The 12622-nt window shown below is 32.2% G+C and overlaps 1 protein-coding gene across 4 annotated transcripts in view; it reads left to right on the top strand.

Annotated features, from left to right (window-relative positions):
* The window catches only part of LOC105337192 (leukocyte tyrosine kinase receptor), a 192756-nt gene that overhangs the window by 62157 nt on the left and 117977 nt on the right, over positions 1 to 12622 (top strand). For all 4 annotated transcript variants that reach the window (XM_034468725.2, XM_034468721.2, XM_034468722.2 and 1 more), the window contains exon 2: positions 5781 to 5939. Coding sequence is in view for 3 of the 4 variants with exons in the window: in XM_034468721.2 (XP_034324612.2) it covers positions 5781 to 5939 (159 nt within the window). In the remaining variant the exon portion in view is untranslated. The remainder of the gene's footprint in view (positions 1 to 5780; positions 5940 to 12622) is intronic.

Raw genomic sequence — 12622 nt, 5'->3', positions numbered from 1 at the left:
ATTTATTTACAATTCATCATACATGTATGAGTGATTTTTTGTTTATTTATTGGTACATAAATAGCTCAAGAACAAATCACTCGAGTTACCGGTAATATGTGGTTGTCATTTACATTTTCTGGGTCTGCGTAACTTAAGTCGACATTTTTTTTTTAATTTAAAAAGGATATAAAATTATATATAGATATATTTCAACATTGTTTAGCCATAGTGTATAAAAATATTTCTAAACAAACGCTACTTTTCTAACGTTTAGGGTAACGAGATAGATCTCTCTCTGTCTCTCTCTCTCTCTCTCTCTCTCTCTCCCGAGAATCACTTAAAGCTATGTAAAGTCCAGTATGTACCCAATGTTTCAAACATTTCATAAAAATAATCAAAATAGTATAACCACGGATTGTGTGAACGTTAATAGTTTACAATGTTTAAAAATCGGCGATGCAAGTTTTGTCGAAAAACAAAGAAATGGTTACGGTCTAAGAAATGAAATATTTTTGTGACTGTTTTAATAAGAATAACAGTTTTAAATCTTAGTATGTGTTATCTAATCCCGTATAAAAAATCTAGCAAAATATTGAACTTATCTGCTCAGCGATAATCTCCGTCCGTATTCATGGAAAGACATTAGGTCAATAAGCCATATATGGAAGTTGCACGATTATTGCACGGTACGGTACGCTTTTTTGTCCGTCTGGAGGCGGGTCTTGCATAAATTATTTTGCACGCTTTTTGCACGGTACGGTTCGCTTTGTGAACGGTACGGTTCGTTTTGTGAATGGTACGGTATGCTTTGTGAACGGTACGTTTCGTTTTGTGAACGGCATGGTTCGTTTCTTGCACGGAACGGTACGGTTCGTTTTAGAGGTGTAGAAGCACGTTTCAGGGTCTGTACCTGATTAAGTGGAAATCTGTGCATGATTATAACACATTACATCTAAACATTTGTCATCTGATGGGTATGTTGGGCTCTTGAAAGAGGGATGATCCTGAAGATTATCCCAGAAATAAAAAAAGATAACTCAGGGATTGACACTAATTTAAGGCACGTCCGACCGACTTTTTCTAGTAAACGATAAGTCCGGCCGGGGTAAAATGTCTGTGTACTTACAATATGTTGTAAATGTACATGTTCTCAAACACATGACTGTAAGCTGTAATCATGTTGCATTGGCTGTGCATTCTTTATAGTGTTTTTGATGGAATGGCTGCTTGCGCTAAATCAAGTACATCACTTAATGTCATGTATATAGATAAATAATTACATTCAGAAATTTGCTAAATGAAATCCACGTTACTTGTTGATATACTACCTAAATATAATATGTTTACAGAATTTTTTTTTAGTCATAAATGTTCATTTTGGTAGGTTTCTGGTGGTCTTCACTAAATTATAATGTGACAAAAATGTTTAATTCCTGTCAAAACCAATGTTATCCTTGGAGAAAAAGCCAGAGTGCACCCTAAGTCATATTGGAAGAACTACATCGTAAGTGTATTGGTAATGCTACGGAAATTGTGATGTTTTCTACCCAATCACTACAGGATTAATTCTTCATTGCTTCTATTCTTCAAGGCGGCTGCAGGTCAAACATATTTGGGGTTTCCACATTGGTTCTTTTAGACAGGATGCTCCAATTGAAAGATTATTGATTGCCTAAAGGAACCTATTTCTATTTCCAATTATACAGGCTTCTTAATATGATTTAATAAGGGTTAAAAACCTGGGGGTTTTGCATTCTAAATTGTTATTATCCTAAGTCCTTGAATTGGACTTTCAAGGTTCATATAAATTGTTTTCAGGAAAAAATAAATCATTAACAAAAAAAATTCCCACAGCTTAATTTATTCCTTTGTTCATCAAATAGGTATACTAGTTCAGCATCAAGTTTAAAAGAATTTATGAAGTTATGTACTCCTGCAAGACTTTTGAAAGACCTATTTTTAGCTCACCGAGACGAAGTCAAGGGGAGCTTATGCTATACCCCCGACGTTGGCGTCTGGACCTGGTTAAAGTTTTTGTTGCAGGTCCTGTATCTAAGCTATTACTTGTCCTATCTTCACCAAACTTGCATGGATGATGCATCTGGACCTACTTATGGACTTGAAAGACTTGGATGCTGAGTGTGTCTTATGATACTGATGCCCCAGACAGGCTTAAATGCTGAATCTGAGCCAAAGGTTTTGGATGTTGGAGGAGGTTATAAGGTTTTTAGTGCTGGTTAAAGTGAGCAGGTGCCCTCTGATGATTACTACTGGTCCTAATTTCACCAAACTTGCATGGATGATGCGTCTTATGATACTGATGCACCTGACAGGCTTGAATGCTGAATCTGAGCTATAGGTTTCGGATGCTGGATGAGGTTTATTTTTTTGGAACATGTCACATGTTTTATAGATGATAGCTTGCATAGTTGATTTAACTATATTATAAATGAAACGCAGAGGTTGCTTCAGATGCTGATCCTGATCTCCATTTTCAAGGATGCTAACGAAATCTCCTACCTCACTCAAACCTGCTTGATAGATAGATGTGTTTGTTGTTAAATGATCTAACATGATTTCTGTGATATAGTATTGTATGATATGATACACTATTGTTTAATAAGATATGATATAATATGAAATGTTATATTGTTAAAAAGTTATATGATATGATATTGTATCAATTTTTTTATATTTTATAATATGATATTCTATCATGATATTGTTTAACTTATATATACGAGGGTCAATCAAAAAATACGAAGACAATGTGGCTGTCTATCATATCTTTTTCATGAAAGTCATACTTAACAAATTAATCTGTGCACCAACACTTATGTTATTGATATGCAAAGTTTTAGTCCATTTTATGAAACGGTATTTTTGTTACCCCTTTTTAAAAACAACATGTTTTGTCACCACGGCGCACGGTCACGTTCAAAACATGACGTCAAGATTAAAGGCGTACAGTTTATAGATATACCCCATCTTTATATCACGATTAGCCTCTTGTGTCTTTAACCTTACAATTTAAAATGGCACTGAAGCACTAAACATCTTATATGCACACATTTGTTCGAGAATCATAAGTTAGTTTTTCAAAGTTTTCATTTTCTAACCGTGTGTCTCTTAGTTTACAGTAAGGATAACCCTGAACGTCGGTTGACGTTACTTATTTTTTGACCAAATATTTACAGATATTCGACTCTCTTGCGGACTGTTTTATATTCAAAATACAATTATCACCACCCCCACAAAATTTATAACAGTTGAACACAAACTTGCAAATAATTGTTGACTTATTTTTTGCACCATTGAACATTTTCACAGCTTATATCGGCTTTTTGCTGAGTAAAATCCATTTTGTTTGTACTTCTCGTTGCGCCGTGACGTCCGGCGACGTCGATGTTTTTAGTCAATTCTAAAGAGGACTATCTGTCTTTAGTTACTAATATCTGTTCGACAAAACAGTATATCCCGTCATTATTTGGAACATAGAATACCATGACTATACTTAATTTGAGGTTTCAATATTATTTGGTTTTAAGCCCAAATTATAGAGATATTATTTTCAACATTATATGGTTTATTGTTGACATAACACAAATTTTGACCGTGCGCCGTGACCTCATTTTTGCAGGATTAGATTATAAATAATTCTTAGAAATAAAAGAATTTATTAACTTTTTTTCTTGCAAATTGTTTGAAACTACCGCTTAATTATGGCTACCAAATTTAGTAATGATATGACGTTAAGTAACATAGCTATGACAAAAGTCTTCGTATTTTTTGATTGACCCTCGTAGTATTGTATATTATGATACAATATTGTATAATATGATATTGTATTATTTTATTTATTATTATTTTATCACATAATACTGTTACATATGATATTGCAATATAAAATATAATATCATGTTTTACAATATTATGATGTATTATGTAATATGATGTTGTATCATATAATACTATATTGTATTATATATTATGATATTGTTTTATGTGATCAAATACAATATTGTATAACACAATACAATGTCATTTCATATGTTACAATATCATATCTCGTCATTGTTTATTACTTTTTTTTATTGTATTATATGATATATATTGTTAGTTTGATAGGATGCAATATTGTATTTTATATTATTGTATTGATAAAAATTGTATCTTATAATACTGAATGAAATGAACATATGACTATCATACAGTTTTTTAACAGCTGATATACAATATTGTGTCAAAACAGTATCCATGAATATCCAAGATCATAAAGTATGATTTTCATATAATATGATAAAGGTGGTCTCATAAAGGTGATGCCTCGTCATGGTGAGCTTTGTAATCTGTGATTACCTATATTTTAACTTTCCACCACATCTAAAAAAAGAGCAAACTTCAAGAGTTCCTTTATGTCTCAGAGAGTTTATCTATTTTTTGTAGATGCTGTAGATGTATGATTTTGACTTCATACATATATAATTACAAAGCTCATTTCAATTTTTTTTTTATAAAAAGATATTATTCATTGCATGAGTTTGAAAAACGGATAAAAATGTGGTTGTCAATTGAAACTTCATATTCATTTAATTTAATTTGAATGACACACCTTGACAGTCTGCATGGACTTGTGCCTGTTCTGAAAAGTTATCATACATTTGATAAGTTGAAGACCAACTGTACAGGAGCATTGAAATAAGGGGAATTTGGTTGACAAAAAAACTGTACGCTTCCCATCAAAAAATGGTGCAAAAAACAGTACAATTCTCTTAAATTCTGCTGACATTAATGTACCTTTTTTTTAAGCCAACAGATATATTTTACATGCTTTAGAATTTTATATAGTGTTTCATTATCATATTTTTTTTTCACAAATTGCATAAATTTAGTTTAGATGATAGCTTGTTTACCAACTTAGGTATAATGTGAGAATCAATATCTCCAATTTACTTCTTGTTTATAATTAATACTTGTATATACATCAGAAATGCTAAATAAATGACCGCAAATGCAACCTAACAAATTTTTGCACATAGAATTTAAAACTGTGTACCCTTAATTTCAGCGAAATAAACATATTTAATCATCATATATATTATGTACGGGAAGCTGGGTCAGATACATGTATATTTCTTTAGTTGACTAAGTATATTCTACCATATTAAAGGAGTATCTCGATACATGTATATTTTTATGGCAAGATAATTTTCTCAATTAAATAACACTTCGTACCTTTACACATGACAGTTTGTGTACACCACACAAGTATCGGAAGGTCCCTTGTCAAACACAGGTGATGTTTTCCAGTACGTGTCTCACAAGCGAGAATTTTATTAGATATGTCAGCATTAAGTAAAAATTTTTATAATAAAGTACAAATTTTCATTTTCATGAATTTTGGTGTCTAGCCATAACTCTGTAAACAGGGTAAAATATAATGGTAAATTTTGCGTAAGGCTGGTTATAATTCATATCACATGAATTATTCACTAAAAATTAGAAGGTCCAGTCACTTTGATTTGTTGTGGTCGTAAAAAGGTTAATTAACTATTTTACAATATTTTAAAAGTATATTCATCTGTATTTCACATAGATCACACATAGTGGTTACAGATGTGTTATGATTAGGTATATAAATTAAGACACAAAGTTCCAAAATTATAAGATATGGTCTATTTGTTGCTCACATGCTGAGATTTATTTAGGAAATCTGAATTCCTATTTTATCATAGGGTGTCTTGATTGTTGAAAAGTTAAGCATTTGACAGAACGCATTATTTTGTTCTTTTCCATAGAAGAGCTTCCAGAAGGAGCAAATTGTGACTTTGAAGTTGACCTGTGTGGATGGCATAATGTACAACATGGGGACGAGCTTGAATGGATTCGGCACAAAAACTCTACACCAACATTAAACACTGGACCAAGCTTTGATCACACTAAAGGAAATGGCTTAGGTAAAACATAGAACTTTTTATTGAGAACTGAAAGAGTTGAAGTGCCTTTTCCTATTACTGCATTAAATCAACTTCAAGCATGAAAATATCATGCTAGGTGTATAAGAACTTCTTTTTCTTCCAAATTTTGTCCTCCAAACTTAACACCCTTTGAGATCAAAATGTGAAACTTGGAACATAGAAAATTGACATCAAGAAGATATTCATTCTTTAAAATTTTTTGATATTGTTACCATCTCAAGGTCAAATTAATAAAGAATTGTGTTTCAGTTTGTTAATTGTGTTTAAGATGCATAATAAACCTGCAAATAAAAAAAAAGAAATCTAATTTGAAGAAAACCTTTATATATAAATATAAACATGGCAAGAGACTTATTAACAGAACAAAAAATGTAATCTCTCTAGCCCATAAATTGCATTTGTAACTTGAAAACCAACATTCAAATTTTGTTACCTCCCAGAAGGAAATGGAATAAAAAGATTTGAAAAATTCTAGTTCAAATTATGAAAATGCCACTTTCAGTTTACAACAAGAAAACCACAATTTCATTGCGATTTAAAGAAGGACTCTTTTAAAACATAAGGATCAGATTCAGATAGGAATTTCTCAGACATTATCTTTACTTTCATCAAGATTTGATTGCAGTTTCTTGAATATCACCAATAAACTGCTTTTTTAACATCATGAGATTGCTGTGTTTATTTTACACATTACAAGGAGCAAAGGTAACAAGATTTAGATACGGATGTGTTGTACTATATGGGCTTTGAAGTTGATCCATAATTTGTGTGATTAATTTTGACATTTACTAGGTCTTCTCTGACTTTATGGATGCAATACATGTTTATCCAAAATATCCAAAAATGATACATTTATCTCTAAAGATAATCTTTGCTACTCCCAAACATCTATGATAATTTGTGGATATAGGTATATGTAGCTCTTGGCTATACTTGTAAATCTGCCATATCTTGGAAATAAAGAGGGGATTCGGATTCAATGCACAAGATTTATCTAGTATTCATGTTATGAGACAAACAATTCATATTTTTATATATATATATATATATATATATATATATATATATATATATATATATATATATATATATATATATATATATATATATTTACACACACAGACTGTGGACAAAAGTATCGGAACGATTTACTATGTCGCGCAGTTTACGGAATATACTCCCATTTGATTCGATACCGAAAATGGCCGTATTATATAAAAGCCCAAAAAAATAAATTACATCTGTTTAAAAGAGGAGACAATTTTGCACCTTTCTATCTAAAATAAAGCTTATTTGTAAAAACGTACCTTAATATTTTGTGATATAACCCTTGGATCCCCGTACTGCAGCGATTCTTGAAGGGATGGATCGATACAAATTTTGAATGGTCTCACAATCAAAACGGGTCCAAAACGAAAATATTTTTTCATACAATTGTTCCACAGATGTTATTTCATGCACAGACTGCTCTATTTTTTGTTTTATCTTTAACCATAAATTTTCAATAATGTTTATATCTGGACTCTGCGCCGGCCACTCCATCGTATTGATATGGTTGTCTTCCATGAAAGTTTTAGTAGCCCTAGAACGATGAACTGGTGCATTATCATCTTGAAATATATAATTATTGTTAAGAAAGTGTCTTGCTATAACTGGCCATAGATTGTTGTCTATAATTTGAATATATTTATCTGAATTTATGTTTCCATCCACGTGTGTTAATGTGCCGATGCCATAATAGGTTATGCAACCCCACACCATCACAGTAAGTTTCTTGTGTTTTACAGGTGAAATACACTCTGGCCTGAAGGCTTCGTCGCTTTTCCTCCAGATATACACTTTGTTGTCACTACCTATAACAATTTGACTCTCGTCTGAAAAAATGACCCTTTTCCAGTCATTGTTTGTCCATGTTGAATTTGCTCGACATCATGCTACTCTCCTCTGTCTGTTTACTGGTGAAATTCTTATTTTTTTCTTACAAACACAGCGACAATATTTCTGATTCACACAGTCTTTTTAGATAATCCCCCAAAACAGGTTGAAAGAAAAGTCTGAGCGATCGCGACGGAAGAAAAATTTTACTACAAGTTAAAGCTAATAGGAAAACTCCATTGGCTAATGTTACAGATAATTTCAACAACAATGAAAACAGAAATGTTTCAACAGTTCCTCATTTTCAAAAATTTCTGTAAACTCGGTGCGACATATTCAACATATCTGCAACTTTCTGAAAAGAATTTACCTTCTGAACCAATGCTACAACTGATTCTTTAACACCATCCGATGCATATTTACGATTTGCAGCCATGTTGTTTGTGGATGAATTTACTGACTATTAAATTGCAGACGACAAAATCTGACGTAGCTAATAAAAACCTGAAGACGTCATCATTTTAAAAATACCCGAGGTGTACCATCCAATCGTGTCTACACCGAAAACGCCCGTGGTAAATAACGCGAACATTTGCATTTTTGTCTAACGCAACGTAAATCATTCCAATACTTTTGTCCACAGTCTGTATATATATATAAGGTAAAAATCAAAGATTACAGAGCTCACCAAGACAAGATAGACTTTGTGAAATGTTCTAAATATCCATCGGCAAATGTGTCCCAATTTCAAAAGTTGCCAGACATCTTGAAAATTCTTCAGACAAGTAAATAAAATGCCAAAAATACACATTTGACATGTGAAGACACTTTTTATTGCTCACATTTAAGCCCACACAGTTTGAAGTCTTATTTGTTACTTAAGTTATGTTTATGGTAAGTTCTAAAGTTGTTTTCCAGTGTTTAGAAAAACCTGCAACTACGCATTCTCATGTTGTGTAGAATGAAGTCTAGACACTTCATAATTGTTATATGCAGATATTTTAAAAAGTTAGAACAACTTTAAATACTACAAGCAGCAAGGCTCCGCGATAACATTTATGCATATAAGAAACTTAAAGGGGCCTGGGCATGATTTTGATCAAAAATTATTTTTCCGATTTTATTGTTTACAATTCTTCAGTAAGGCATATTTAATGGGCAACTAAACCTTGAGTGTTATTCGTTGACCTAAAATGAATGAGCTAAACGTTAGGACCTGTTCTTTTATGCATAAAATGAATAAGAACATAGACAAATCAGCTTGAAAAAGATGTTTACTGGTATATTGAACCTATGTAAACACAAACAGGGCACGAGCCTTGTTTACATGGCAAAGAATTATGAGCCTTGTATCTTGCTTTTATCTCTACAACTGACTCTTAAATTTTATTTGATCGTTAGAAATGCATTCCTAAAACACTGTAAATAATAAAAAAAGAAAAATAGAATTTGACCGAAATCGTGACGATGCCCCTTTAAATTTAACATGTACATATGTAACTAACTTGCATCAAAGGGTCCATGCTTAAATCAAAGTACTGAAGTACTGACGGGAGTTGATTTTATCGATTATCAATTTATCATATATTTTAAAATCAATTTATCTTGCATGGCAATTAGTTTCTAGTTTGTATTTGAATTATGCACTTTTTTTATAATATGAATTTTTAGACTTTTCCGACAAGAATTTCGAGAAACCCCTTATGAATCATGTTGTGTAATATTTAAAGATAGATTTCAACTACTAGTATGTATTAGTTATCGAAACAATTCTAAAAATTGTATGGATCCAAGCACTATTGATATCGAACTCTAGTCTTGTTTAACTAGACGCTCGTCTCTCTCCGTTAATATCCGACAAGCGAAGAGAGCCCCCTCTTTGCTTGTCGCAGATTTACGGAGACAGCCGAGCGTCTGGTTTGACGCTACTATATTAACTCTGGCGTAGGAATACATGAGACTACAAAATTATCTAAATTGTTCGTAGTATATAAAATTTGACTATTTTCAAAGTGATTATAGATAAGTTTCCTTGAAAAACAATGCTTCAGCATACATTACACATAATATTTTTCCTATTATTTTCAAAAACTTAGTCTTGTCAGCGGTGATGATTTGTGCTTAGGTCCAAACACTGTTTCACTTTCCGTTTGCCAGAGTAACTGCATAGGAGAGTTGATTAAAATCAACTCCCAAAAACCTTACCTCCTCGTGCATGCAAAATTATTGGCTCATTTTCAGTGCTTAGCCTGTCAGCTGTATATATATTGTAAGTTGAACTATCAGTGAAGTTTGGCAAAGATAGAACAGAACCAGTATTTACTTGGATATGGTCAGCAAAGAGCACCTACTCCAAAAACCTTAACTTCCTCCAACATCCGAAACCTTTTGTTCAGATTCAGCACCCAAGCCTGTAAAGTGCATAAGTATGCACCATCCATGCAAGTTTGTTTAAGATGTAATAACTTAAATATAGGACTTGCTCCTAATCTTGGATTCCAACCCTGAGGGTATATATAAATCTCCCCATGACTTTATCTAGGTGAGCTAAAAAAGCTCTGAAAAAGTAAAGGGTGAAATCCCACAGCTTTGATTGTCTAGCAGCAGTAAAATTAGTAAATTAAATATTGAATTCCTCTGCACTTTGCAATTTTCCTCTTTTATTCATATTTGCATAGTTTGAATAATAAATCTGATTTTCAAGATAATAAAACAGTTCATGCTAAAAATTAATAATAAAAAAAATTTTGACTAAAATATTTGAAATAAAGTTACCAGGTATCAGATATTTGACAAGGTTCTAAGAGTTATTCTTCATAAAATGCATAGAGAAACTGATAGGAAACAATTGAGGGGAACAACAAACTAAAAAAAAAAATCCAAAAGAAAAGCTGTAATGGTTGTGAGGTGTATCAATGTTTCATTAAGTATCCCAGTTGAGCTCTGTGAAGTTTTCTGCAAATCTAGTCTATTTTTATGTCACTGAGTGAGTGCATTCATTAACATTGACAATACAAATAGAACTTTATAAAAATGTTTGAATGTCAAAGAACCTGCCTTTTTCGAGCCGATTTTATCAACTAATGTGGTTTCATCGTTGTTCATTGAGCACAGATTTTTGTGGATTTTGTTGTGAAGTGGATCCATGAAATTAATAATACATTGAAGTTTGGAACCTACGACAATGATCTGTGTTGGTAAAGAGCCATTATGTCAAAGCATTTATATGTCCTCAAAGCATTGATCCCCATGAATATTTATAAAACCGCAGTCTCCTATGCATTAACTCAGACAAAATTGGTTTGAACTTTTATAGACACTGCTTTAACATTATTTCAGTAAAAGAAAGATGGTAGAATGAAGTTCTTTAAAAGGAACTTCTTTTTTAAAATGATTAAAAACTTTAGATTACAAGGAAATGGGTTCTTTAAATGTTAATCTTGTTAATGAGAAAATAAAAAACCTTACATTTATAACATTAAACCATAGCTCTGTTAGATTTTATGTAAAAGTGATATCTAGATGACATGTTTGTTTTCATCTTGAAATATCAAAAACTTGTTATATTCTTGAAAGTGATTTTGTTTTAAAATTAGCAAAGTTCTAGGTTGTTGCACAATTTAAACTTTTTCTCAAACCCATATGACATTAAACAAAAAAAGGCAATGATTACAACAGTTTCTATATAAACCTCCAGGAGTAACTTCTCTTTGATCATGCTTGTTTTCTGCAAGCTCTCAAAAGAATACTTCCTTAAATAAATTTTCAAACCTTATATTCTTTTATGTCATGGAATATAAAACATCAGATTGCTCCTGAAACAAAGTGTTTGTCTTGCATATGTCACTAACATTATAACAATGTTTGTAGTCATCAATGCAGTTATGAGACTAGCTTTAAAAAAAAACAACCCAATAGTTTAATGTTTATTTTAGCTCACCTGAACCAAAGGTTCAAGTGAGCTTTTCTGATCACCTGCTGTCCATAATCTGCCTGTCTGCCAATCTGTCTGCTGTTTGTCTGTCTGTTCACATTTTTGACTTCCTCTCTAAAACCACTGGGCCAAATTTAACCAAACTTGGTACAAAGCATCCTTATGGGAAGGAGGATTCTATATTGTTATAATAAAGGGTGAACTCTTTTTGTCCCCTGCTGCAACGCGGAGCGGGGACATAGAAATGCGGGGCGTCCGTCACACTTTTTTGTAAGCGCTCTCATGCCTACAAATTTTGACGGATTTTCATTAAATTTATACCAAATGTTTATACCACGATTACCTTGATCAAGTTTGAAAATCAGCATTGGTCGATACTTTTTGTTGGAGTTATGGGACTTTTACCACAATAATGACTCCGTTTTATCCAAAAATTGACCTTGTAAGCGCTCTCATGCCTACAAATTTTGATGGATTTTCATTAAATTTTTACCAAATGTTTATACCACTAATACTTTGGTCAAGGTCGAAAATCAGCATTGGTCGATACTTTTTGTTGGAATTATGGGACTTTGACCACAATAATGACTCTGTTTTATCCAAAAATTGACCTTGTAAGCGCTCTCATGCCTACAAATTTTGACGGATTTTCATTAAATTTATACCAAATGTCAAGTTCCTAAATCAGCCTTGGTCGATAGACTCGATACTAGTATACTGCTTGACCGGCGGGGGTCCCAGGAATTCTATTCTTGTTTAAAAGGAAATAATTATTAAACAGTGAAAATGGGGTTTGTATCTTTAAAAATCTTCTCAAGAACCACTGCATCAGAAATGCCAATATTTACAATAA

Source organism: Magallana gigas, chromosome 6 (assembly GCF_963853765.1).
Source record: "Magallana gigas chromosome 6, xbMagGiga1.1, whole genome shotgun sequence".
Lineage (NCBI taxonomy): Eukaryota > Metazoa > Mollusca > Bivalvia > Ostreida > Ostreidae > Magallana > Magallana gigas.
The sequence above is the reverse complement of the archived record's forward strand: the minus strand, read 5'-3'. Positions and strand labels throughout refer to the sequence as shown.